General features: G+C 46.3%; 7 protein-coding genes across 8 annotated transcripts; 3 read left to right on the top strand and 4 right to left on the bottom strand.

The window, feature by feature from the left end:
• Positions 1-5,205: 5,205 nt before the first annotated feature.
• Positions 5,206-6,878, bottom strand: DFL_009287 (uncharacterized protein; the record flags this gene model as incomplete). Its single annotated transcript, XM_067639149.1, has 6 exons — positions 5,206-5,262; positions 5,318-5,404; positions 5,456-5,620; positions 5,673-5,936; positions 5,995-6,779; positions 6,836-6,878. 6 exons carry the CDS (start codon positions 6,876-6,878, stop codon positions 5,206-5,208), a joined length of 1,401 nt encoding a protein of 466 aa, XP_067486967.1.
• Positions 6,879-8,409: 1,531 nt separating this feature from the next.
• On the top strand, positions 8,410-9,503 carry DFL_009286 (uncharacterized protein; the record flags this gene model as incomplete). Its single annotated transcript, XM_067639148.1, has 3 exons — positions 8,410-8,681; positions 8,754-9,338; positions 9,401-9,503. The coding sequence occupies 3 exons, from the start codon at positions 8,410-8,412 to the stop codon at positions 9,501-9,503; spliced, it is 960 nt and encodes a 319-aa protein (XP_067486966.1).
• Positions 9,504-11,683: 2,180 nt separating this feature from the next.
• DFL_009285 (uncharacterized protein) lies at positions 11,684-12,286 on the top strand (the record flags this gene model as incomplete). Its single annotated transcript, XM_067639147.1, has 1 exon — positions 11,684-12,286. One exon carries the CDS (start codon positions 11,684-11,686, stop codon positions 12,284-12,286), a length of 603 nt encoding a protein of 200 aa, XP_067486965.1.
• Positions 12,287-12,720: 434 nt separating this feature from the next.
• On the bottom strand, positions 12,721-14,628 carry DFL_009284 (uncharacterized protein; the record flags this gene model as incomplete). Its single annotated transcript, XM_067639146.1, has 4 exons — positions 12,721-13,310; positions 13,393-14,007; positions 14,075-14,258; positions 14,344-14,628. 4 exons carry the CDS (start codon positions 14,626-14,628, stop codon positions 12,721-12,723), a joined length of 1,674 nt encoding a protein of 557 aa, XP_067486964.1.
• A 2,257-nt stretch (positions 14,629-16,885) lies between these two features.
• Positions 16,886-19,107, bottom strand: DFL_009283 (uncharacterized protein; the record flags this gene model as incomplete). The annotated part of the gene is made up of 8 exons (XM_067639145.1): positions 16,886-17,536; positions 17,598-17,875; positions 18,107-18,262; positions 18,331-18,531; positions 18,673-18,685; positions 18,761-18,834; positions 18,920-18,945; positions 19,076-19,107. 8 exons carry the CDS (start codon positions 19,105-19,107, stop codon positions 16,886-16,888), a joined length of 1,431 nt encoding a protein of 476 aa, XP_067486963.1.
• Positions 19,108-20,360: 1,253 nt separating this feature from the next.
• DFL_009282 (uncharacterized protein) lies at positions 20,361-22,853 on the top strand (the record flags this gene model as incomplete). Of its 2 annotated transcripts, none has more annotated exons than XM_067639143.1 (6): positions 20,361-20,490; positions 20,541-20,613; positions 20,698-21,322; positions 21,535-22,642; positions 22,696-22,729; positions 22,808-22,853. In XM_067639143.1, 6 exons carry the CDS (start codon positions 20,361-20,363, stop codon positions 22,851-22,853), a joined length of 2,016 nt encoding a protein of 671 aa, XP_067486961.1. The 2 variants fall into 2 exon arrangements, with proteins under 2 accessions (XP_067486961.1, XP_067486962.1); XM_067639144.1 differs by having other exon boundaries at positions 20,674-21,322.
• A 2,952-nt stretch (positions 22,854-25,805) lies between these two features.
• DFL_009281 (uncharacterized protein) lies at positions 25,806-27,335 on the bottom strand (the record flags this gene model as incomplete). Its single annotated transcript, XM_067639142.1, has 5 exons — positions 25,806-25,920; positions 25,988-26,394; positions 26,465-26,516; positions 26,759-26,966; positions 27,179-27,335. 5 exons carry the CDS (start codon positions 27,333-27,335, stop codon positions 25,806-25,808), a joined length of 939 nt encoding a protein of 312 aa, XP_067486960.1.
• Positions 27,336-27,386: the final 51 nt, after the last annotated feature.

Genomic DNA, 27,386 nt, shown 5'->3' with positions numbered 1-27,386 from the left:
GATTCTTGTTTCGTAGTTCGACTTTGCGGATTATGGGAATTGTTAGTAAGAGATTGATAACTACTAACGATGTTTACTTCCTTAGAAAATAGACGATGTCTTTTTCTGTTTTTGGATCGAGTGTTGACTGAACGGAGAGAAGTGACAGACTTTGGTTCCTAAGATACTGTGATTGGTGTCTTTGGGTGGCGGGAATCGAAGAGCGACGAGACTATCTATGGTCAAGTCTTGCTACTAACAGGTTTTCGATGGAAGAATAGACCGAGTCTGATTGAATTATATTGTTTCTCTGGTTCTGGAGAAAAGCTGATGCTGAATTTTGGAGTAGTGAGGAAGGATGTTCAGTGACTGGACTATCTCGGGTCGAGCCTTGCGAGGAGCAGCGAGGGATGTTCAGTGACTAAACTGTCTATGGCCAAGTTTTGCGAAGAACAGTTTGTGGACTGGAAACTGGAAGGAGTATGTTGTGGATGTATCTATTTGCTCTGGTTCTTTGAGGAAATTGATGCTGCGGTGCGAAGCCTGAGGATGTTGGAGCGAGAGAGGGGATTTCGGTGACGAGAATTTCTGGTATCGAGTCTTGCGGGAACGGTATCCGACTTTGCAATGGAACTGACCGGGTTGAATTCAGTTGTATCGATGTTCTATAGTACCTAGATACGAATTGATATCGTGAGAAGGAGCTTGGAGAAGTACGGGATACTTGAGCGAGGAGCAAGGAATACTGGTCTATCTTGTATCTACTGCGAAGGAGCTGAAGGGCTTTTTGCACGGAGAACGAGATGCAGAAGGGTTTGTTCGTACATCAGATTTCGCTGCGTATGGAGTTTCCAATCGCGAACGGAAAACCTTTGATTCGAACGGAGAGGTTTTGATGCGGAAGGTACGGACGGGAGAGAAAACAATTGAGAGATGCGAGGACGAGAGAGGGAAAGAAATTGAGAGGGAGGAAGTATGGATAAACGAATTGACGGAATTAGTTTTCGAGTTGAAGTGATGAAGCCAAGAAAGTTGAAGCAAGGATGTCGAAGAAAGAAGGTTGGTGATGATTGTTTTGACTCAGGAAGAGGAGGATATAAAAAAAACATCAGGAGGTAGACGTCGTTATGCGTTCACGACAGGCACGCGGTAGGACCTAGTACAACACTCAACTCCTAGACTTCATGTATATCGACTCTATTTTCTCGTCGATACTTTTATTTTCTATGGAATTACTAGTAGGCAACTATATATACCATTGGAACTTATAGGGAAAGCATTGGCAAAACTATTGACATCTACGAAAACCATGAATATAAGCCATACAGAGCAATTCATATTTTATATTCATCCTCAGGCTTGTTGAAGCCAAGACGACAGTGCATATTCACGTACTTGTACATAATTTCCTGTAATGTATAACTCGATTTTCTATCTTCGATTGTACGTACTTCTAACTATCTTACAGGTCTACAATACCACTGCACGCACGTTATCAATTCCGGGAAGCAAAAGACAGCCCATAGGAAAGTACTATTTTCGAGTATACATAAGCAAATACTAGCACACCCATATAACTATGGATAAATACGCAATTTGACTAGTCTAACCACAAGATAAAGCTATGCATGCGACTTTCTGTGCGGGTGTGCAGGATGTCAGGTTAAGATCCGAACGCCTATACTATCTATACTACGGCACTCTAAGAATCTACTAGAGATTCTTACCCTCACAATATTTAAAGACCTTCAGCCACGAAAAGGCATATAAATGAATCATTCCCCATCCACCTTCCATTCAACAGGAAAACATAATTATCATCAATGATGGATATAAAGTGGTTTTTCTCATCATCGGGTTCTTGGATAGCAAACGTCATTTTGTGATTACGGCTTTTCCAGAGGATGTTTTGGAGGAGTTTTGAAGAGCAGGGGCATAGAAGATGTCGTGGCCGCTGGCGAGGAGGGCTATTTCTGTGATTCTTTCAGAGTTGTAGAAGGCGATGCTTTTGTGTTTGCAGAGGTTGATGATGCGGGAGACCTGGACGGCCATTGTGACTTTAATTTTATTGGACCGGAAGGTAGAGATTTGTTTCATGAATTGGATGTTTGGACGTTTTTCATTCAATTATAATTTTGCCATTTTGGGGAAAGTTCGAAATGGTTTTTGTCTTTTTTACACTGCACTCTCGAAGTTGAAAGGGCCACTGCTTAGCTATACTAAATATTAGATTCTATTCCAAAATCTTAGATGTTGTGAAGTAGAAACTAGTCTCTAAGAAACAACCAGATAATACTAGACTAGCCCATCAGCGGTACGCAGGAATAGCAGGAAGCACTCAGCGGCAATGGGGATACCTAGCAATAGGAAGGTAGGTATAATAGAATAGAATAGGACGATATATATAATGAAGAACAAAGAGCAAATCAAGAACGAAAGATCATAGCTAGAACTAGAATAGGCGGACGAACGAAAGGGACTAAAAGCATAAACAACAGAATGGCTAGGAAAGGAACGGCGCCTAAGCATAAGCATGCTAGGTAGGAGTGAAGTGTAGAGGAAAAGGATGCCCCCTTTCTCTCGAGGACAGACAGAAGTCAATTTATAAGCAGAAAGCAGAGCGCGCTAGATTGTGTTGACTACCCAAAATGCAACAAACTATATAAATCAATCCCAGGTTTAAAAAGAACCTGCGTAAGCACTCTTCCTTCACCACAATGTATGTTAAGGTTGTATTGTTTTCGAATCGATAACTAAAAGTACTAATTATACACCAAGCTTCCTCCCAGAAAACGTTTCATACCGCCCCTACTCCCCCTCCGATTAAAATAAAGATACCCCTCCTCCTAGAAAACTAAGATAAATAAAATAAGATAAAAGAAGAATACCTCTCCTCATCCCCCTACCCCTCTTCCTAGAAAATCTCTAGGTTCCCCTCTTCCCCCTCTTCCTTATTTTTCACCTCCCCCTCCCTTGCTGCTTTCTTGTATCCCGCCCCTGGTCCCCTTTCTTCCATCCCCGACCCCGTACTCCAGCCCGCTTAGCAGGCCCGTCGCCTTTTCTCACGTCCCTCCCGCCGGGAGGAGGCCGATCTGTTGTCTTCGTCCTCTGTTGCTCCCTCTTCCTCCTCGGCGAAGGGACTGCGAGTTGATTGCGAGGGGGGATGAGGATGGGTAGGGGACTTTTGTTCCCCATTTCTTCTTCCTTGCTTCCTCCAACTGCATCCGCCGCCCCGCTGCGTAGGAAAATATTTCCCCGTCCGCCAACCTCGCCCCCACGGATCCCCAACGATTGGTCCGAGAACATTTCCACTAGGCGCGGACCAGATCTGTTCTTCCTCTTTCTCTAACTCAATCTCTTCGGAGGCGGAGGTGGGGCGGGGAAACGGGCGGGGCGGCAGAGCCGGAGGAAAGCCTGGTGGGACGGCGAAGGGGGGATTGGTGGGAGGGGTGCTGCAGCTGTGGTAGTGGCGGGAGGCGCAGCAGCAGCACGGTCTTCCTCCTGTCGGTGGTGGTAGTAGTGGCAGCGGTGTTGGTGCCGGCAGCGGCGGCAGCTGCAGTTTGGCTCCTCGTGAACCTCATATTGATCCCTAGACCCCCCGATTGCCTATCAGTGGAATTCTTCTTCATAATAATAATAGTAATAATAATATGTAAAATATATGGCAATAAAATACGTGATTAAAAATGGTAATCGAGAGATAGATAGACTAAAATTGAATGTAAGTGAAAAAAGTTGGACAGAGTATGGAATGTACAAAGGGAGAGGAAGTGTAAGGAAAATATACAAGAGGAGAGAAAGGGTAAGAAGAATATACAAGAGGAAGAGGAATAGTAAAAATGATAATGAGGAGAGGATAAAAGAGGGAAAAGATGAGAGTAATGGGAAGAATGAGAAGGTACGAAGAGGATGAGGAGGTGAGAAGAGGAGGGTGGGGTTGATGAGAATGAGAACAGAGAAGATAAGAAAAGAGGGGGCGAGAAGAAGGGAGTTGAGATGAGAAGAATGAGAAGGATAGGAGGAGAGAGAGTATGATGACGGGTGAATGAAGAAGAGAAGTGATGATGATGATGATAGCTAAGGAACGAAGTTGATGGTTGATGCGAATTGGATGCGAAAATGGGAAAGCTGCGATGTGATTGGAATGTTGTGAAGCGAAAATTTGGAGGTGGTGTTGATGCGAGGGGAGTTGGGAGAGAGGAAAGAAAGATGCAGAGGGAGTCGAGAGGGAGATACTATTATAGACGACCATCGCGTCGACGAAATAAATGTCCCAAGCAGAAAATGCAATGTTGAAAAATATTTTTCTCGTCCCTTTTAACCTGATCACCCTCTTTAATAGAGCAACGCTTAACTTGGGCACTTTAAGTTCGACGGCCCTTACCCTCAAGCATGATCTATTCTTGACACAATAGAGGATCCCAGCCCTCGAGATCTCTATACTATCGTACCAATCGGGCCGGGCCCCGAGTCTACGTAAAAATCAAGAGTACAATTTCCAACTTTCATCAAATTAATTGACACATGACATCATTCATGAGGCTACATCTTGGTATATTTTTTCTCTGTTCTAGCAACGGGTCTTTTGGCCATCATAGCAATGGACACCACCTTTCCACAATTGATGCCCACATCCTTCCCAACGGTAAATAACAGTTTTCTCGCCATGTTCGAACTTTCTATATCTCTCAAGACATGATGCCCTTTACAATAATCTCAAGAAAAACATCTAGTATATGCTAGGATTTTTTTCCCCGTCTATCAAATGGTTCAGTCTACTGCTGAGACTGGGTTTGCTTCATATATGCGTAGTTCAGCCAAAATCCAACAGATGTCGTTCTTGTATTACCATCACCGACCAATCACATGGCTTAGAAAGTTCCTCGTAGATTTCTTCGAATATTAGCCGAGTCAGGATCCTTTACATCGTCACCATAGCTTCAGCCTCACCATTTGTCGTCTTTGCCTTTGCTACTACTACTACAACTTCTAGCGTCCTTGCCCAGTGTCATAGGCGTCGATAACAGAACCCGGTAAGCGATCACCCTAAGCTTGAATTTCCTTGCATTGCGATACGTGTAAACCTCAAAATACAAAAGTTCCCTTCACATTCATGTTACAGTGCTGGAAAACCCTGTGGGAAAAAACCAGCACCAAGGGAGGAATATAATCGAAAACTGTCAATCAACATGCATGTTAGGTCCAGAAACTAGTTAAGGCCACTCTTTAATAATCGTCTCCACGGCTCAAAATTTCTTTATGGGTCTCCCGTAGAATAAGAGTCTGTAGTTATCATCAGTGTTTACGTCGACTTTGTTCTGGAGAATCACCAACTTACATGTTCAAATTGCGCCGAATACGATCCCTCGATATCCACCAACGGTTTGTAGGCCTCTACGATGCCATGTTGAACGAGACAATTCATCTATCATACTTTAGCAAAAGTTACCAACATCGCAATAAATGTTATACCTACGCCCGCGAGGTACCGATCCAGACCAAGGCGGTCAAGATATCGACGGCAAAACACAATCGTGCTAAAATTCTCCCTAATGGTCTTATGAAGCTTTTTTGCGGATGCCAAGGGGAGGGACGTAGTTAACGGGGCATCATAGTTAAGCCCATAACCATAAATTCCGACCTAGCACACAGTTAACCTAGCTCTCCCGGCCATTTTATATTAGGGAACGTACGTCATCACGGGTATAGCCGCGGCCCGTGGACCCAAAAGTCTCGATGGCGAATATTTCACCTTCTTCCATTTTGGTTTGATCTGAGTTCTTAACGAATGGAATGGATTTCCCACCATGAATGTGCCAATGTTTGATGTCGTGTGCCGTAAGATTTCGGACCGGCTTGACGGGGTACGTTTTACCGCGGATTTCGACTTCCCAGCTTTCCATTGCTTCTTGGATAGCAGCGCTGACATCCGAGATACGTACATCGATGCCGGCGGTCTATTGGTATCATAATGTTAGCGATTACCCGACTACTGCAATAGGTCGAAAGTGTTACCTTGACCCCGGTGTTGGTCGCATCCTTGACCGCGGCTAGAAGGTCGTCATAGGTAGGGTCAAAAGCCATGGTAAAGGCACTATCGACAATCCAACCATTGATATGGACACCAAAATCAACCGTCATGACATCCTGATGCTGTACCACAACACCTTTCCCCGTACTGGGTGTATAGTGGGCGACTTCGTGGTTGAGGCAAATCCCAGTAGGGAAACCCATTCCACCTTTAAGACTATCCCCGGTTTCCAATCCGGGATGGCCCAAGAGTGCCCTAACACTATCCTCGATTCCCTCGGCGATATCCAAGGTATTGTGACCTGGCTTGACGGTTTCCTGAACCCAGCGACGAGTCTGCCGATGCACCTCTGCTGCCTTACGGTACGTCTGGAGGAACTCCCCATCTTCCGCGTTGAATTGTAGACGGGCGGTATGACGTTCTTCGGCAGTTTTCGTCCGGATTTTGGTGTAGTGTTGGACTTCTCCTTCAGGATATCCCCCGGTTGGGAAAAGTTCGGTCAATGGGATCCTCGGAGGGTTCGATTGCTTCTTGGCCCTAGATGCGGTCTTCTTCTTCTTCTTTTTGGACTTCTTTTTCTTTTTCTTTGCAGCTGTGCCTTCAGAAGGTAGTTGGTTTTCGGCGGATGTAATGGTTGTTTCGAGGTTGTCGTCGTCGCTGTCGTCTTCGTTTACCACATCTCCGAGACAGCCATCTCCGTCTCGAGAGTTATGGGAGCCGCGTGGCTCGCCCCCGTCGCGAGAGATTCCGTTTGAGTTAGATGAATCGCCTATATGAAGTTAGATCTGGAATAGGGTTTTGAGCTGAGAAAGGGGGAAAGCATACCATGATCGTTACGATGTTCGATCTCTGGAGTTTTGGAACCCATTCCGACATTGACAGGCTAAGCAGAGCTTAAGATTGCTGACTGAACGACAAGACTACTAGGATTGGCTACTTTATTGTCTGTGAATTTGTCTCTGAAGGATATCGACGTTGTACTTCGTTAGAATCGGTGAAGTGAGAGTGAAAGTCTGAAAAGATCAAGAGAATCGCCCCGCATGAGCTGGCACTCCATCTGCCGATCACGTGCTACAGGATTCAAGGTTGTACAGCTGTTGGATTTCTGATTTAGGAAATCCACCAACACAAAGTAAAATGTGTTGTGGTGACCATGAAGATGGAATTTGTCCGCGCTCTGGTCTTGTGCCCAGGCACACTTACAAAACCAGGCGCATTCAGGAGTTAGACAGACTTAGAGTCTAGACAGACCAACAATATGACAGTGTTGAAAGACAAATTACCTCCTATCTCTACTGGAAGTCAATTTAAGGAATCCCATCGGTCGGCATGACGAATATCGACTAATTGCGAGCCCAGAGTTCCTGATATCGGATTCTGCTATCTGTTACACCTCGAGACCACCCAATGGGCAAAATCCACAGCTGTTTCCCCAGACCCACCATCTTGTGCGTAAGATTGCTTGGATTACACTTTAAAGTGTATTGGTGTACAGCTAAAGTATTTTTTGAGAATCTGAGATGCGATATTTCCCCCGTCAGATCTTGAGGCTCAAAGCGAAGACGCCAAGCCGGATGTTCAACTGCGTCGAAATGAAAGCCGGCTTCGTCGTTGCTTAGCCGTCGGATTCGACTTTTAAAACTCTCAGGTCAGCTGGGGCCAGAATTGCTTAGAAAGGCTTGTTCTTCCGCCCAGACACGTCAGGAAAGGCCTACGATTTTAAAAAGCTTGGGGATTCCACATGCTCCGTCATTTTCTTAACGTGACGTTTTCCCACGGATCCAGACCTGGTTTTGAAACATTGAGGCCAAGGATTCTTTGCTTCTGGAAACGCACATCTGCATGTCCCTGAAAGTAATATCATAAATCTACCTATGAAGATATTTGATATCCTTGATCTCGATGAGTTAGCAGTTTTGAATCCAAAATACGAGGGAGCCTTTTTTTCAACGTTTCAGCACGGTATTAATGAATTGTGGCGAAACGCCGGCTCCACGGGCAAATGACCGATGTTGCACTACTATTCAGACGTATTCTCCCGGTTTATCCATGAAAATCGGCGTGGATTGTGTCCGGGATGGCATCCCCGGCCTCCCACTATATATTTAGTTCCTTTCTCTCCTTCCACTCACTAGGAAGGCAGACCGACTTTCCGAATTTTAAAACACATATTCATTTCAGGCAGGGGGCACAACCAACCCGATAGAATGAACATCGCGATGGCGCCAATTAATACACAGAACCAAACCGATCGAGCAGCGCGAATGTTAGATCCGGACGAGATATATAAATATGTTCACACTCCTCCTTACCATGGTGCCCGTTCTCCTAATTCCCCGTCATATCCGTATAAAGTATATCCCATTTGCTGTATAGAATAGAATAACCCATCCGCAAAGATGCTTCGCCAAACAGCTCTTCTCGCCGCCGCGGCGCTTCTCCCTCTCTCTTTCGCCCAAATTTCTGAAGATTTTGAAGGCGGATGGGATCAAAGCAAATGGTCTATCTATGCGCCCGACTGTAACCAGGGGGGCAGCGTCAGCCTCGATAGCTCCACTGCCCACAGCGGTAGCAACTCTATCAAGATTTCCGGCGCTGGTGGTTACTGCGGACATATCTTTGTTGGTACAACGGCAGTCCCTGCTGGCAATGTTTATGTCAGGGCCTGGGTGTACGTTACTTCATCTTTAGGAAATGATTTCCAATCATGATAAATGAATGCTGACAAAGAATCTTTCTACAGTAAAGCTTCCAATGCTCTCACCAGCAGCCACGTTACCTTCATCACCATGCCCGATTCCTCTCTCGGCACCAACAAGCATCTTCGTATTGGTGGTCAGAACTCCATTTTGATGTACAACCGTGAGACCGACGACGCCACCCTTCCGGATCTCTCCCCACAAGGTGTCGCCGCATCCACCGGTCTCCCAACTGGTAGCTTCCAGTGCTTCGAGTACCACATTGGTACCGATGGCACCATTGAGACATGGCTGAATGGCAACGCGATCTCCGCTCTTACCGCCGGACCTGGAATCACCAACCCCAACGCCGCGCAGTGGACAAGGTCTAGCTACAACCCCAAGTTGACCGGTATCTACTTCGGTTGGGAGTCGTATGGTGGAGATACCAATACCCTCTGGTACGACGATATCGTCATCGGCTCTAGCAGAGTTGGATGCAGCGGTAGCCTGCCAACCACTACCGCTAGAACTACCGCCACTACCGCCCGTACTACCACACTCATTACTACCACAAGGGCGACTACCCCAGTCACCACCCCATCCACCACTGCATCAACTACCACAGCTGCTAATGCTCCCGCTCAATCGTAAGTTCTACCCCTTGTATTACCCAAAACGAATACGAGATTAGAAACTAACAATCTTACAGGCAATGGGGACAGTGCGGCGGTGTTGGCTGGACAGGACCCACTACCTGTGTCAGCGGAACGACATGTACGGAGTTGAATCCTTACTACTCTCAGTGCTTGTGAGGGTAAGGGCTCCTTAGGTTCTACTCTGTAAATATTGATGACCAGTCCACAAGGAAGAGGCGTCCCTCTTGCCTGTACATACATACACATGATGGAGTTTTGATAACTCCTGTACATAACTATTTGTGATAATTTCAGTTTTCAGTGGAATGTGCATGTACATACATCCTATCTATATGTTCGAAGGAAGCTACGGTTATCTAGCAAACAGACGGTCTCGTACCTAGACCTGTTCGAGTAAATAAACTTGTACGCTGAGAATATATCAAGGGCAATGCTGGGGAGCTTTGCAGAAGACATTTTGAAACGAGTTAACAGGGATTCGAGCCTCATCCATCACGGCAGCCTGATGGAAGTTCAGTAACTCTTTTACGTCATGCCAAGTTTTCAAATGCAGTGTCCGTACGCAGGATTGTGGAGATTTTCCGTACTCGGTTTTCTACCTTCATTTCCGACCTGAGTTAGCTATCCGTGTGCGATATTTATTCTTCCTAATACAATAGCGCTTGATGCGAAGAAACATTGAAGACATTGTTCCGTTCTATACTTTAATTCTATCTTTATCCGGATCTTTGTACTGTGCCGAGGTATTCCCCTCCGATTTAATGCTGAACTAGCGGTCGAGCTTCTCGTTGGGTATATTCAAGTTATCGATATTAGCTATACGAGTGTCTGTTCAGTGTAATTAATTGATTTCCCCATAGGAGCTTACAAATATCTATTATCGTAAAATATCATCATTGATAATAACTATTCGCAGATGACTTTTTTCTAGAAAATAGGCACTAGACCAATTGCCTCACTCACAAGCTTACTTTATCAGCTTTCAGGTGGTGTCGCTAAAACAAATATCTCGATAATACCTTACTAGCTACCTAGAGCTTTCAATCGATACAGTGTACCTATATTTTAAGATCTCATAACTCAGAGCTACGGAAGCATGACCAAGGCTGACCAAGACCTAATTAATATTGCTTGGAAATACACAAGCTTCAAAGCGCATGCACAGGCCCAGGGTCCTCGTGGGGATTAGTAAAGTCCAAAAGTTGATTACTTTGCATGTCTCGTTAAAGCATAGGACATAGCCTAACTATAGTACCAAGATGATTCCTCCTAAGATCTAATTCGTTTTGGATGAATTATCAAATTCGTGGCATTCCATGGATCCACGTTCCACGAAGCCGCACCAATCATCATATGGAAAACAATGTGGCAGTTTAAAAATCCGCCAATACAACGTGAGTGCATGAGACAGCAGTGTAGAAACGGTACGGGTGCTGGCCCGTGACATATGCGCGCATATGTGGAATCCTCGAGCTCGAGCTCGAGAGACAAACATTTATTTCCTAGGGCCGGGTGCATGAAGGGAGCGTGCGGAGGCAAGCGTAACCTAGCCATTCACATTACAATAACCGCCTAACCAAAGCCCAATATTGATACTTCATGGTGCCTAACGTCCAATGTCGCGACATTTGACAAGGGACCGGCCGTTGCTGCATACGCTTTGACCTTCTGAGCTCCAGCAACAGGGCTCTCGTGCAACCCAAGGTCCGATACAAGCTTTGGACAACCGAAAGGCTGTGGAACAACCCCAAAAGGGAAGTACAACATCGACAACACGATTTCAGAAGTGGCGAAACCTCCATAAAATTGCTTACCACCCCGGATGCCAAGATATATTCCAAAGAAAAGACGGTCTGGATAAAGATCAACTCACTTGCAAGCTCAGCCCTGCATGTCTTGTGATACTGATTTTACGGGGTTGGAACTCCTCCAGCTTCGACTTCACGACAACGCATATGGGTTTCGTTTTATGCATCCAACATGGGATTAAGGCTTTCGCAATTTTATCGAGCTCGCGGGAGAGCCTTGATCTAGTGGTTATGATGGATTTTTTTGCGGGTATCGCGACAATCAGCGGGAGGCAATTACAAGTGATTATAAGCAACAGCCTAACACAACTTCACTCCTACCGGCCGATACGAATTCACCATCTTAGAAGGCAACAAAAGATTTATCTATATAAAGTGCTCCGAAGTTCCTTTTCAATCACCATTCTATCAGCATCAATCCTTAGTACTCCAGCATCGAAAGCAGAGTTCGAATCTGCAATTCTCTAGCAGTCCCTCAAATATATATTTCAAGCACAAAGCCTCCTACCTTCCGGCCTCACTACCAAAATGCGATTCCTCAATCTCGTAACTGCTCTTGCAGCAGCAAATCTTGTGGCATCTGCACCTGCTGCTACCTCCTCTGCGCCTCCTGCATCCACCACGGACGCAGTAGAAGGCCGTCTCATCAGGGTCAAAGATATCAGCCCAGGCCATCCACAAGGAGACCTAGTAATCGGACAGATCTTGGCCGTAAACGCCACCACCGACAAACCAGAGGCAAAACTCCACAAACGCTACTCTACATCATGCTACTCCGGTTCATACTGGGTTTTGCAAGACCAAGCCAACCGCGCCATCTCCGGCGTGTGCACCTACATGCGCGACCATGATGATGTCAAGCCTCAGTTTGGTCGTCAAGTGTCTATTAGATGGGACCATTACCTAGATACCTCCAACAACTGGGTACATATCAAGGATATCTGGGGTGTTGATAAGAATGGCAATTGGGGTCTCACGGCTCCACTAGCCTCAACTTACGACTGGGAATCATGCTTCAACGCTTTCTTCGAGCTGATTTATTCATGTGGTGGTACCAATCCTGATACCGCTGGAGGTCAGCTCTGGGGATACGGCCTTGGATGGGACAGCAACCTCTCCTGGTTCGTATAAACGACTAAAATATTCAACGATACGCTCAAATATTGCCCTTGTTAAGATTATCCTCCTGAAACAGCCATCAAGGAATTTCAGCACTGCGGCCCGCATGTTACCAACTTTTTACCTTTATTTTGTAACAAAATTTGCCCTTTATCTAAAATGTCCCTCCAATTTGTCATATAGCCATCTTCCTATTCCCCTATATTTAAAACTCCGCCCCTGATATCAGGCCAAATATCAAGTACATTCACTCATGGAACCTAATACCCTCCGATGGAATCTATAAACGACAACATCAAAAGTGTGTCATAGCCATGAAATCACAAAATGAAGACATTGAGGAACACCAATTTTAATTATTAAGATATTAACGTAAATTAATTCGAATCTAGGGCCATCCTTTCTACCAACATGTTTGGACCGCTTCTGAATATGTAAAAAATCGATTACCTACCGAGACGCGGGTTCTTATCAATGAACCACTGGACACCTGTAGCTCGGTAATTGTCTTGACCCACAAAAGTATTTCCTGCACCTTTATCGAACACCATCTCATATGCTCCGCTGCCGTACTGTGGCCAGTGAGGCAACCCAGCTGCACCATTTGGATTTCCATTAACAAAGAACTTAATCCATGTCCTAGCCATCATTTTCGAAAGAGCAACATATTCAGCTCTATTGGGGCCATTCATTGGATAAGATCCGCTGAATGGATCATAAGCATCAGTATTATGGAAAACGTAAATGATTTCTGTGAAATGGGTTGCCCCGAGAAAAGCAGGATATCCGTTCGATACGCATTTGAACCTGTAGGACCAAACGGGGACGTTGCGCGCGGTGAGTTCTTGTGTAATCATACGCCTTGGTGCAGTAAATGAGTGATCGGTCATGATTGCAGATGTTCTAAAGAACAAAGCTCCTAAGTTAGAAGGAAGTGTTATGCCGGTATAGTTCTCTGGAGGTGGGAGCGAAGCCGAGCTATCGTAATTGGCAAGAATTTGATTTGCTAGGTCGTCGTTGATTTCGTATAGCAATTCTAATAGTAGTGGAAACAATGAGTTAGAACTGCATAGTCCCTGCGACTTTGAATATTCTGGCAGCGTTCGATATGAACTTACTGAGAATAAATGAAAGATCTGCCTCGGTGTTAACGGCTCTGGACCCAGTGGGAGTGAACGAAGTACCGTCGTCACTGTTGTGACCGACGATCGTTGGTACTCTGACGAATTTTCCGTCCTTGATAAGCTTGCTAGCGAATTCAGGGATCATATCGCCATCAAGCATTGGGTTCACGTAGTGGGAGGTTGCTTGTGCCCAAGCCCAGATAACGCTATTATCAACACCTCGCATGCATTGCAATCTGTCAGTTGCATCGGCGCAGCTAGTGTAGATAGCAAGAGAGTCGAAAGTTGATTGGAAAGTATTGGGCCAAGTGATTGGGGTCATCATGCCGCTCCCACTCTGCAAGATTGCACGATGAAAGAGGCCGTCGTTTCGTCCTCCCCAGGCGAGTTGGTGCCAGTTCGCCGAAGAAGCGCCGGCAGATTCGCCGAATATGGTGACCTTGAATGGATCACCACCAAAAGCTCGGATGTTTTCCTGAATCCAATGCAAAGCCAAACGCTGGTCCTTCAGTCCAATGTTTGCATTTCGGGTACCAACAACCTCTTTACCTCCAAGAAATCCCCAAACACCTAATCTATAATTGATAGTTATAGCGATAATTGGAGTTCCTAATACCATATTAGGATGAAGCTTAAAGCGTGGATAACTTTAAATCCAGGATAAAGAATAACGCACCCATTTGTGTAGACTGCTGAACGATGTTACTCGTATTGTATGTGTCGCGGGCCCCGCTTCCACCTATGAAACTTCCACCATGAATCCAAACAGCGACAGGAAGCTTCGCAAATTGGTTGGTATTTACGGGGCGAACGATGTTAAGGGTCAAGCAATCCTCGGACATGGGCTTGCCAGAATTTTCCTATCGATTGAAACAGGTAATGTATTAGTTCTCATAACCGATTCTCGATATCTTAAGTACTTGGCGTCCACTTGAGGATACATACTCTGCCAATTCCGTAGCACCAGTTTCCATATTTCGATGCATCAACATTCCTTTTGTTGTTAAGATATTGTGGAGGTCGAAATCTAAGATTGCCGACGGGGGGTTGGGCGTATGGAACACCAAGGAAGAAGTCTTGGGAGTATTCTGGGCTGTATCTACCAGTAACTGTCCCGTTGCGGAGATTCACTTGCGGGATATAATTATTGGACTGAAATGGGCCGGCTTCTGCACCTACAGAAAACTGCAGGGCCAATGGCAGCAATAAGGAAAAGGGAAATGTCTTCATGATTCCCAAGTTTCGTCTAAGGTCTCCGTCACTCGACTCTACAAAGACTCCAGAACCAAAAACCTGAGCGACGGGCCTAGGGAATCGACATTTTATAGACTTTCATACGTTGTTCGTATTCACTCTCACCTGTTAACCGAAGCCCTGAAAGCCGAAAAGTCCTCGCTATCGATTGAAGTGCCTGGACCCCAGTCTGCAGACTATTTCCACCTTCCAAATCCTCCCCAAAAATCTCACTTGAATCATCGCTGTGCATTCGCCCCACTTCTTCGTGATCATATTTCGCGATATTCCTTCTTCAACGGCGGTTTTAAGCTTGTTTAAATTTGTGAGCTAGACCGTCCCGTGTTGGGAGTTTAGGACCTTCCGTCCCCTAGCGGAGCACCCGAGACTAACCACGACGAGACACCACCAAGCAAACTAAGACTTATCGAGGGAAGGAAGGTTGAAATAAAGTTAGGTAGCGAAATAACTCGGCTAGGCGACGACACTCGATCTACTTCTGGAGGGCTATATGGGTCGCGATAAGTCTAAGTCCAAACTTTCACAGAGAGCGTATTTATTGATCGACGGTGGGACAAATGGTATTAGAAGGTGGGAATCTTGACCGAGGAAAAGATGCCTAAGCTCCGTATCGATTCTATGCGGGGGCACCGTTTAATTCCCCGCACATGGTAGCCAGATCGATGTCGAAGCTAGCCAACTCGCCGACCCGCCTAGCTCGTGCCTAGTCTGCTTTTACGGGATTTCGAATCCGATATTTCTATGTACGATATGTTTAACATCCGTGCCGTTGTCACAATGCCTGCTGCGTATGATGAGCGTGAAGAGCTATAATTGTGCTACAGTGGTGGGTTGGAAGCGACCTGCTTCTCCACTAAACCCACTCAGTACTGACATCAACGCGGCCTGATGAAGCTTGGTTGCCCAGCCGCTAAGGCATGAAGGGAAAGAAGCTCATGCAGGGTCCTTCTCGTGTGAAGCCGAATGCGTTGGCGAGTGGCGTATCTTGCATTATTGTCTATGAAATGCCGGGTTTGCAATACTAAATCCCATCTTTCTACATTGACTCGCCGGTTAGCGGCTCTCTGTTTCTTTCTTTCTTTCCTTTTTTCCACTCTACGATCTTTCGGCACTACACTAGGAGATCCGGAGAGGTGATCATATGATAAATTCCTCTCCGAAATATAGCAAGTTTGGCGAGAGGGACTGTGGTTTCTTATTCTAATTACTAGAGTAAACTTGAGAAACACTGAAGCACATTTCTGCGACCGTCGTAGTATGCATCTAGTGTAGCCGTACAGCGTTAGTTGTGGGACGTAGCGTGTACCCGTGATTGTATTAATGCAAAAGACTCGCCCGCGCAACCCGCTTGTTATCTTTCCTCATACGATGCAATGCAGCCGCAATTGCGGTGAACATGTGGGGAAGCTTCGATGAAGCAAACGGAACAGAGCCGTATATTAGTAGATCTTCATAAGCGGGAATTATACAAGCCTATCTATTCTTTCATCCACGACCGCGACGACCTTATGACTATGGCTACGGCTATCATACTCTGTGCGTTATTGCTGCCCCTTATCTGGGTTATATTCTTCCCAGTATATGCGCTCTGCCCGGGGAGAAGCTTCATATGATATTCTTTAGAATTAGAAGGCTCTGTGCTCCTCCACATGCACATCTACCAAGATATGGGATTCAGGATGTAGACTCATGGGTATAGGCTAATCGATGCAGCACGGGCGTATGCGCCATGTTGATACCTACTCATGGCCAAATGCGCTGATATTCACTGCTTTTGAAATGCTTATCATCTATCAGCTCTTTCTCTCCACGGGGTCTGCACTACTCTGCAAACGTACTTAGGTATTTATCAAATATGGGAACCAACACAGTCCTAGGCCTCGATACCACCAACAGCGGCAAAGATAATCATATATTACTGGCCTTCATGATAGCCGTACATCGGAACTGCTCACAATAACATCATCATCTCGATTCATCGAAACAGGCACTCCTCCGCATGTCCATCTGTAAAGATATGAACATTTAGCATAATAAGTGCAGCCAACACGCGCGTGCATGGGTTTCAAAGTGAACATGACATATATATTTGTATAATGAGGATCTGATACCCAGAAGCTTAGGAGTACCTATACTCCATCAACTCTCTCAATATATCAAATTCCGCGTCGCTCTATACGTCTAACTATGAAACTGCGGATGCCTCTGTGCGCACAACCAGACTGGTATAAGACTAACCGAGCGAGGTCTCGGAGGGCATGTCATAGACGATTTCCGGTAGCTCTGGCGATTCGGACTTCTCGCACAGGGGTAACTTGCTCACCTCGTCGCCCGGAGATTGTAACATTTGCTGAACGAATCCCCTGAACTCCAGAATGTCGAAAGCGTGCCATTTATACGCCAATTTGGTATATCCGCTGGCTTCATCCCAGTAGAGTTTGTTGGCCGCCATGGCATCTTGAAAGAGAACCTTCCCGTACGCCAAGAGCGAGAGAGCTTCCCCAAAAACAGTGCGACTGCTGTCTTTTAGGTAATTCCTGTTTACGTACTCAAAGTATCGGTGAAACGCAGTATCCGCCTTGTCGGGCTCCGTTACCGCTATCCGATCTCGGTATCGATAGCACGCCGCGATTAACGGCAACCGGAAGGAAAACACGAACCCGGCCAGGAGAGAAGTGTAGTTTTCTGGGTGTTGGAAAACCTTGGATCCCGAGTCGTAGCCGGTCAGATATAAGAAATTAACCCCAATATTGGAAAAGCACCCGAGGCCGAAGGGCTGCTGCGGAACCAGTGCCACTATAAGAGAGATTACGCGGGTGGGTATCTCCCCGTGCAAGCTGGGGCTTCCGGAGCACCTTGCGAGATCCTCTAGCATCAGCCTTGTCTTGTCATCCAAAGCTACCCCATCAGTTCCAAGTCCTTTCCTCCAGCCACCGCAGCCGTACCGCAAAGCAGATCAGGCGGGTGATGACTCTGAAATAATCGTTGCGGGTTTTCGTTACCTGTTTGGCGCAGAACGGCCTGACACCGGTGGATTCACCGGGAGATTTGAGTTCCTTGAGCGTCACCACGTCCACTTTGTTGAGAAGACTCAGTGAGTCGTGTAGCAACTCACCAGTAGCTCCGACTATGGGGTCGAGAATGTCAAAGTATGCGTCAACTTGGGATTGGATTTCGGTCAAGTGGGCGAACTTTTGGGCGGCTTCTGCGCCGTTTGCACCGACTGCAGCCAGTGCGTTCTCTCCAACCAGGGGCGTGTCGGTATAGCCTCCTCTCCCGGCTCTTCTTTATCCAACTGGCGTGCTTGATTGAAAATATCCATCTCACAGGTTAGGATCTCCGTCTCAGGAGTCGTGAGTGACGCGGGGTTCCGGTACCTCAAAGTAAATGTGACCTATAGATCTATACAAATGCGGGGCTAGACACCTGATGCTGGTCTGTCCGATGCACTTACTTTTCGTGTGCCACGTAGATGCCTTGGTTCGGATGATGCCGCAGTCTCCGCACTTATATACTGTAATGGTTGGCAGGACCCCGAGAATGGGTGGACCGAGAGGGCTCCTGTGCAGCTCACGTTCCTTTTCCTCGATCTGAGCTTGAGTCATGAGTTCTAGCGGACGAACTAGCTCCTCGATCAGATAAATGGCCCTTGCACGAGATTTGCCTCTCCGGTGTGACTTCGAATTGGAGACCAGCCTGTCGGTTCCAACGCAGTATTTGCATTCCGTGCAATCACCGCCTTGATGGTCCGGTTGATTGTGAGATTGAGCTCTCCCAAGCAATCGACAAGCATCTTGCCGGCATTATCCATGCTCTCATCTGGATTCTCGACATCCCCAGATGAATTCTCTATGCTCTCATCCAAGTCCTCAAGCGTATCTATTGTTCCGTTAGCATCTCGGGGTCAGATATCAAAGTGGCTGTAAGACTCATTAATCTCGCTTGACTACTGCTCTCCATGGATAGGAACGGTAAGAAGGTTTGCCGAGCTCATGGTGGTAGTTTGTTCGGAAGTCGAACTCGACGCCCTGGACTGTTCTCGTTAGCACGTCAAAGGAGAGAGGGAGGGAGAGGGAGGGAGGGAGGGGGGAAAAGAGAAAAAGCTTACCGTCTTGATATCACTGCTGGGAGTATGAGTATGAGATATAACGTGGCCTCTGAGGTTGGTAGGGTCTTCGTGGGCTATTGGACAGCAAGGACAGTAAAATTTGCCATCGGTACGGGGTATTTTTTCTTTCTTTCTTTCTTTCCCTATTTCTCGCCGTACAATTGTATGTATGTGCGCATGCTCCACTTTTTAAACTACGTCAGCGCTAAGATTAAAAAAGCACATCTTCTATACTACAGTACCTATTAAGTTATTTTATCTCGCCAACTTTCCACTCTATATCTGGTTACGAGACTGTTAACCTCCACTTCATACCTTCGTTGCTTCTGGAACTTGTTGTCCGACATGGAATCAAGTCAGTCAATGTGCTAACGAACCACAGATAAAGAGCCGTCACCTCCTCCCCGTACCGGTCCCCGAAGCATGCCAAACAGAGCAGTTTCGATTCTCTCCCATCTCCCTTTGAATCTATCAAATATCTCAATCCATGACGATGACGAGGACCAAGATGTCTCTTTCACTAGTAGTAGCCCTCAAAACAAATTGGCTGCGACGGATCTCCGCGTTTTGCCGTCAGTTTGAAGCATTTTGAGTGCATATACTGTCGTTGGACGGGCAAACACACGCTTCCAGATGATACTCTCGATGAATGTGCCGAACAATCGCCAAGATTCCTCAATCGGGGCAAGTGAATGGTCCGAGGATGTTACCTCTGCGGGACTATGCATACAGACGAACCTTGTACTCTGATGCGTGTGGCTACGGCGGTTAAAGTTACCGCCTCATTTGTTGGCCAGCTGCTCGGGGACTTCGGGTTGGTGATCGAGAATGAGTGGGTTGGTTTGGAATCTTACAATCAATGGTGTCTTGGAGAAGGAAAATGGCGTCGGGAGAACATCTCCAACGTGTTGAGACTGTTGGATTGCGAACGGACTCTCGCAGAGGACGAACCGGATTGGGCTAACAAGTGGCGTCAAGTTAACTAGTCCACTTTTGGTTCACGTTTACGGCAGCCCTATGGAGCTGTCTGTGTAAAAAAAAAATTGCATCAACACCAAATTAAATCGCATATAAAAGATATCACCAATGTCATTAATTTATTAAATATACCTTGATAACTTCGATGGGACTTGTTTTCTGGCCAAATCCATGTATAGTTAGTCTGCCAGCGAATCTCCTCTTTTCTATCAAATCATAAATTTTAGTAGCTTTCAAGTTAGATGGGTGTTTGGCTGAGGGAGCTAATTTCCCTTTAACTTACCAGCATATTCGTTTTAGCTAAAGTGTAAAAGCTAGATCTCATTAGCCTTGTTAGAAGGTGTAGGGGAGAGAGAACAGACTTTTGTCGTCTAACTGTACTTCTTCCCCCTTCCTTTCTTGTTCCATCTTCTCTGTTCCCTTGTCTCTCCTTGTGATGCGCTTCTAATTCGTATTGCTCCTAAGGCGAAACCCTGTCAAACTCCCGCTGCTAGGGCTCTTCGGTCTTTGGGCATTTAATCTCTATAACAGTTTGTGGAGACTGGCTAATCCCGCAAAATTCTTGCTGGGTGACGAAAGTTTGCAACGAACTTAATTACCAGACGCGTCCTTCAGTTCCGGCATGGCAGACCGACTTCAGTTAAAGATTATCGAAGAAAATCCTATTGCCGAAGGCCTAGGTGCCATCCTTTTCAATAAATGCAGTAGCGTTCCCTGTACCCCAGACGTGCTGGATGAGCTTAGCCGAGAAGGTAGGATAGTCCCGCATTGTTTAACATGCATTTCTCTGACTCTCATACAGATCTCCAAAAGCTCGCTATGAATCTCCTGTTCCTTATGCAAAGCCTCCCTATTGTTGATCAGCTTGCTTCAAGGTCAGGTCCTGGCACTATTCGAAACGATCTCTTGAAACTCATTTCCGCCGTCACCTCTAGCTACTTTGACTTCGATCGTATCAGGCCTCTCTTGAACGCAGTCCTTTCCGAAAATCCCGATGATATACTTATCTGGACCCAAGTCTACAATGCTATCACCGAATCAACCCCGCCCCCCCGACCGGTAGTCTCTTCCGTCCAACAGACCCCGGCTTTTCGCAACACAAGTAGTTTGGCGAATTCTGCTGAACATCAGAAGGACATGGACGATGGGTTAAAAAAGGAGCTCGACCCGATGTATATTGGAGTGCCCGATTTCCACGAGACTTATTTTGGAGACGTAGCAGGCCTCGAGACTGCGTCCAAGGCGGTCTTCGAGAAGTGCGTGGAAGGCAGCAACCCACTTTTTCATGAAGGTGAAGGGTGGAGCGGATGGCCGAAAAATGCGAACCAGGATGGTGTGCTTAAATGGTTTGCGGATGTCAGCGAGAAGCTGGTGGAATTTGCAGAGGGCCACAAATCAATTCCGACACAACGAAAACTATTAGCAAACCCCAACGCGCCGATTGGTGGGTCTGTAGCGACGCGAAAGATGGACATCGGCTTTGCGGATTGCTCTAAAGCTAGGAAGGGCTCGAGATACCAGTGGTCCCAGGTCCTCGTGCCAGGAGAGCTCAAGAGCAATCCATCAGCCGATAGAGCTTCAGAGGTAGGGCTTGATCTGGCAAAATACGCCAGACAAATTCTTGCAGCTCAAGAGGATCGTCGCTTCGTCTTAGGCTTCACAATCTGCGGGTCTCTGATGAGGATATGGGAGTTTGATCGCTTAGGAGGAATCGCGTCCGAGCGGTTCGACATAAACAAAGACAGATTCAAGTTTGTATCTACAATTCTCGGATTTTCTGGATGAGTGAGGAACAGTTGGGGTTCGATTCTACTATCATCACTTCAAACGGCGAACGATACATCGAAATTGAGCGGAACGGCATTCAAGAGCGTCTCATTATTGACAAAAAAATGCTGCGTGCATCCTGCATTGTCGGCCGAGCAACGACTTGCTGGAAAGCCCACTGGGAGGGAGACGCTAAAAGGCCGCTTGTCATCAAGGACTCCTGGCAGTATATGGAGCGTGAAGAGGAAGGGGACTTACTCCGGGAGGCAACTAACAGGGGTGTAGTCAATCTGGGCCGATACTATCACCATTATACCGTTCAAGCACTCGGAACCGATGACGACATTCGAAGCAATGTTCGGAAGGGGCTAGATATCACGAAGGCGGAAAAATGTCGACTGGAACGTTCGATGACCCCAAGCACAGCAGACTCACGAAAAAGTAGCGGTAGTACGGCTAATCGGAAGCGGTCTGCCAGCCAGAGTGACGCACCACCGCCAAGCAAGCGATCCCGCCTAGCATCCTCGACCAACATTGACAGCAGTGAACTGCCGAATCGAGTACATCGGCGCATCATTCTTCGTGACTATGGAGAGCACATCTATAACGCAAGCTCCCGGGCGGCTCTTCTTGGCGCGCTAGAGGGCTGTATCGAAGGACACGAGTCCTTGCACAAGGCGGGCATCCTCCACCGAGACATCTCAATTAATAATCTCATGATTAATGAGGACGAAGAGAATCCTTCTTGTTCTTCTTTTTTAATTGATCTTGACCTTTCTATCAAAAAAGAACGAGAAGGTGTCACTGAAGCAAACGGAAAAACCGGGACAAGGGCGTTTATGGCTATTGGTGTACTTGACGGCGAGAAGCATTCTTTCATGCACGACCTTGAGTCGTTCTTCTGGGTGCTGTTCTGGATATGCATTCATTATAAGGAGCCGGGCAAAGCTATTGGAGCAACTGAGTTTGACAGGTGGAACTATGAGAATGATTTTGCACTGGCTATGTTTAAAAGGGGCGTAATTTCTGATGAATTGGCGTTTCTCAACCTTGCTAATAGCAGATTTACGCCATATTACCAACCACTGATCCCATGTATCAACAAATTGAGGAGGGAGGTTTTCCCAAATGGTCATAGTTGGATAATAGAAGACCCAAGCTTGCATTCTAAGATGAGGGAGGTGTTGCAGGCGGGGCGGAAGAAAGAGGAATCAGGCTCCTGAGGTAACCAGCGCGGGCCTGAGTTGCTTTTAAATAGAATACAGACGTGAAACCTTGGGCTAATACATGTGATACTATAAGCTCTCCCCAACAGTTGGAACAAATCACAGTCAGACCTTGCAAGTAGGCACCTATTGATACTATTATACTTTATTGCATGTTAGGCGCACCGCGAATTCATAGTGTTTATTTCCAAATATACTATGTATAATCATTAAAATAACCTAATCAATCATCAGCAAAACCCAAAACCTGCTGGGAAGCCATTTATATAGGCGCCAGGCTTAGGCGAGTTAGCCAAGACAAACCATATCAAAAATCTCATACGGGATTTTACTTTGACAAAAACTACCACAACACGACACATACTTCCTTCGGGTTAACGTGCTTGCTCTCTCTTCCAGATATATACAATTGATCATCAACCATACAGACAGAGGCCTACGTACATTCCGGACCGTCTACACTCTACAGGGTGATCGTTACACGTTATCTGGGTTTGGCTGCTCGGTCCGCCTAACCGCGTGCACTGATGCGACCGGATCTTTCTTTCTGGCTAACCTCATGCCCTTCACTGGGGCATCTACACTTGATCTTAACCGGAGGTTTACCTATACAAACGCATAAAAATGTCGACCTTCCCCGCAGAGCATAGGCTGTCTCCAAATGGCAGTAACTATCATACCTGGCATGAGTAGATTATGCTGTTCCTGCAGTTTCAGTCGAAGTGCGGCTACATCCTGGCCGACTTCGTTGCGGATAAGCCGGTAGAACCCCCGACCGATACCTCTGGGACTGCAGCCACCACGGTACCCAGTACATCCACTGCAATTATGACCGATGAAGCTGCAGAGAACCTTGCTCTTGTACCTATGAAGAAGTACAAGATGGCAAGGGCTACCGCCGAATGGCATATACAACAATCCGTACACGATGTAATCCGTTCCACGCTCTCTAGCCTCAAGCCGGAACAGATGATGGATACAATTAAGAAGCGCTTTCGCCCTGACAGCCGTACCGCTATAAGCGTACTGGAAACCCGCCTTCATTCCCTCTCCTCAAAGTACTTCTGTACACCTGTATAGGTATCACGTCCATCGATCTTGAGGGTTTCCAGTACGCTTATATGCTGTCAGGGCGAAAGCGTTTCTTAATTGTATCCATCATCTGTTCCGGCTTGAGGCCAGAGAGCATGGAACGGATTACGTCGTGTACGGTACTCTTTCCTAAGGCACAGGGCTACGTGGGTGACAAAATAAAGTTCCGCTCAACACAAATATACAACACGTCAGGTACCTGGTACGCGTCCTAAGAACAACAACCATCACCGCCTGCACCACCACCACGCCCACGCCGCCCGGCGCCTAAGCTTCGTACCCCTTAGAAAGCTGGAATTCACGCCATTAAGGTCTTCTGCCTGGAACGTGGAATCTGAGTTAGGCCGCCGGTATAATATAAGCAGGACTGCCGTCCGGAAGGTTCTCAAGTACCCTAACGCGCGAACTGCCCCAATTACTGAAACTAGAGGCCGCAAACGAATTATAACTAAAGAAGCATTACAATCATAAGAGGAATTGATTGAGCAAAATAGCTGGAACGCCAGGGTTATAACGCATGAGGGCATAGCTGCTGAGCTAAGCGTGCAATGCCATAGAAGGACTATTACTAGGGCTATAGCTAGGGCCAACTTGCGCATGCGTATAGCTGCTCGAGTGCACTGCCTCGACGAAAGGGCTAGGCTGCGGCGCCTGAACTTCGCTCAGATTATGCTACAGAAGTATCCCAGACCTGAGGACTAGCACTACGTCAGGTTTAATAACAAAACCCACTACGGCGACAGCACTGGGGAAAGAGTCTGGATTTGGAGACAGCCTGGACAGCGGTACCACCCTGACTGTATCCGCGTTAGGCGTGTGAGGCCTGCTATAGCCAGGCTCTATGTCTGGGGTGTTATTAGCTATAATTTCAAGTCTTAGCTAGTCTTTTATACTACTGATAATAATAATGGCAAAATGTCAAATCTTGTGTATGTAAATCAGATTCTGGACCCTGTAGTTGGGCCCTGGCTGTAGGAAGAACAGGAGTTTGTACTTGAGGAAGATAACGACAGCGGGCATGGGACTGGCCGCAATAGCCTGGCTGCTATGTGGAAGCTGAGGCATGGCCTACGCCATTACTTCAACTGCAGCTAGTCTCCGAGTCCTGACCTAGCACTAAGGCGCATATCCGGCAATCTCTGTGTTGAGCGGAACTTTATTTTGTCACCCACGCAAGGGCTCACAAATCGGATTGCTCTGCTTACTGGAAGGTAGTTTCAGTTATAATAAGATCCAGTGTTTAAATTCGTTATAGTAAATGTTTATATGGTAAATCATTTCTGCAAAAGGAAGGGAGCTCAAGACAGAAAGTGGCATGTTTATCACGCCAAGACATGTTCCCTAATCTAGTTAGTACATATGGCTGGGGCGTGACAATTTTATTTTTTAATTAGAATTAACTATCTGTGATATTATTTAACTATTTAGATTAGAATAAGTATTAAGCTTAATTTTATTAAAAATTTGAGACTAATCTTTAAGATGTATTAAGATTTGTCCAAGAATTTTTATACATTTGATTTTGTCGTGGTTAGCCCAACGCTTCAAGTTTAAACGTTACAAAACCATCAAAACGGGCAAAATGAAGAGGCTCGTTGCAAAATATGCAGAACGATACGACCCAGTTTGCCGTGTTCGGACAACTTTCTAGAAATCCTCATAACTCGGCCGTATCTTGCAAGGCTATTAATTGCACGTCTATCAACATAATTTACATAATTAATTATGCTACGTTATGTTGGGTAAGTTACGTTTAGGGGCGGAATCTTACGAAATTTAAATCCTCATCTGTCTAACACAACGAAACTTAAGACCAGCACCTGCAACAGCGGCTTAAGCAAGGCTAGCTATGCGAATTTCAATACTGGTGGAGCCCAGAAATTAAGATCCAACAACCAACACAAAACTAGTCGGATTATTCTAATATTCTATTCTGGACGCATTTTTGTGATTTCTTGGTTTTGAATTATTACTACAATTAATTAGGACGAAGAATCATCGTGAAAGTGATCTAACTGCTGACTATGAATCATCTGAAGGGCTAGGTCGAGATCGGACCACTCCGGAATTTTTTGTTTACACAATGCATCCGTGGCTCTAATTCAATACAATGCAACAATATCAATATTCGAGCTCAAAAAGATAGTCGATGCAAGAAACATACCTTATAATTGCAGTCTCTAGAGATATACTAGCACCTCTAGACATATTTGCCGCGCCCAGGCAATCCAAAACTGCATTCCCAATTTCATCAATCTTCGGTTCCAATCTAACGTTCATAAAGATCACGAAGTACTCCATAGCGTTCGGCGACAGCAGGTTGCGTAGAGCTCCGTAGATGTATCGACCAATAGCGGCTTCTAGCGAGCGGGCTAGGATTAAGGGGTCGTTGATACATGTCACCAGGCTTTCAATTTCTGGTGATATTCCTCCGGGAGCAGTCATTCCAGTGCCTATTGCGAGCCCGATCGTTGCGTTTCCGATGATGGTTCCAATGGCCGCTCCAACGAGTATACTAATTGCCGTTATCGAGGAGCTGGTGCATTCTGCTATCGCCTCTGCAACTTGGTCCTACTTGACGTTAATACCCGGTCGCTGTAGTATTACAGAGTATGAACGAACTTCATTCCCAGAGACTAACTCGGCACCCCCAGGAGTATATCCCACCCTCGGAGCATCTACGGACGGATTCGCTGGCACACATTTTCTACCATTTTTTTCAGTTCTTCGTGCAACATTTATCAGCCTGGTGCCTGAAGCAACGCAAATTCAGCGCATGCTTAGCGTACCGTCTAATAAATTCAAACTGGCCATCTCTGTTTATAATCGAATGGGCCAGGTCAACGTCGTGGTGATTCCATGTAAGGTGGTTCGCTCGCCGCCTCGACTTTGGCCGCCACCTAGGATGACAGCGCAGGTAGCCCCGCAGCCGTACCTCTGAAGGCGAGGGATATAGTTGAAACCCGTCACCGGTTTTGAAAAGATGACTACTTCCCGACTCAATTTTGCCTTCAACATTCCCGAAGTGATTGTCCAGGTTGATTTCGGAGTAGTGAAGTTTTCCGTCGTAGCCAAAACATAGTCCTTGGAGGATAGAGTTGTTGAGGTTAAGGCAAGCCGAAGAGACCGTAATCGAATTTTGGCTACATTCACGTCAGATTTTGTGACAATAAATCAATAGCGACCGACGTAACAGACAGTTTCTGAAATTTCAATGTACCGTTTTCGTTTTTAATAAAGAGATTTAGATCTATCGAGGTCACGGGCCCCCAGGATCCGTCCGGTCTCATCAGTTGAGCAAATAAGACTGTCCCTTGTAGGTGGGAGGATCCTAGTCTGGACCACCCAAACCAACCTGACGAAGCGACATCAAACTCGCCGTTATAGCTACCGATGTATTTGTTCAGGTCGATTTGCGATTGCACCCATGTATCTTCACCCTTACGAACCCATGCTACTAGTAGAGTATCCTCTTGAAGTGCGAAATCGCTTGTCGTTAATGCGAATGCCATTTTCAATATGCGTAAAATTATTAGGGTTTTGTCGGTTTACTGAGCCGGTGC

The sequence above is a fragment of the Arthrobotrys flagrans genome, assembly GCF_004000055.1.
Source record: "Arthrobotrys flagrans strain CBS H-5679 chromosome Unknown unitig_1, whole genome shotgun sequence".
Classification (NCBI taxonomy): Eukaryota; Fungi; Ascomycota; class Orbiliomycetes; order Orbiliales; family Orbiliaceae; genus Arthrobotrys; species Arthrobotrys flagrans.
Note: the sequence above shows the minus strand (reverse complement) of the source record. Positions and strands in the feature narration are given on the sequence as shown.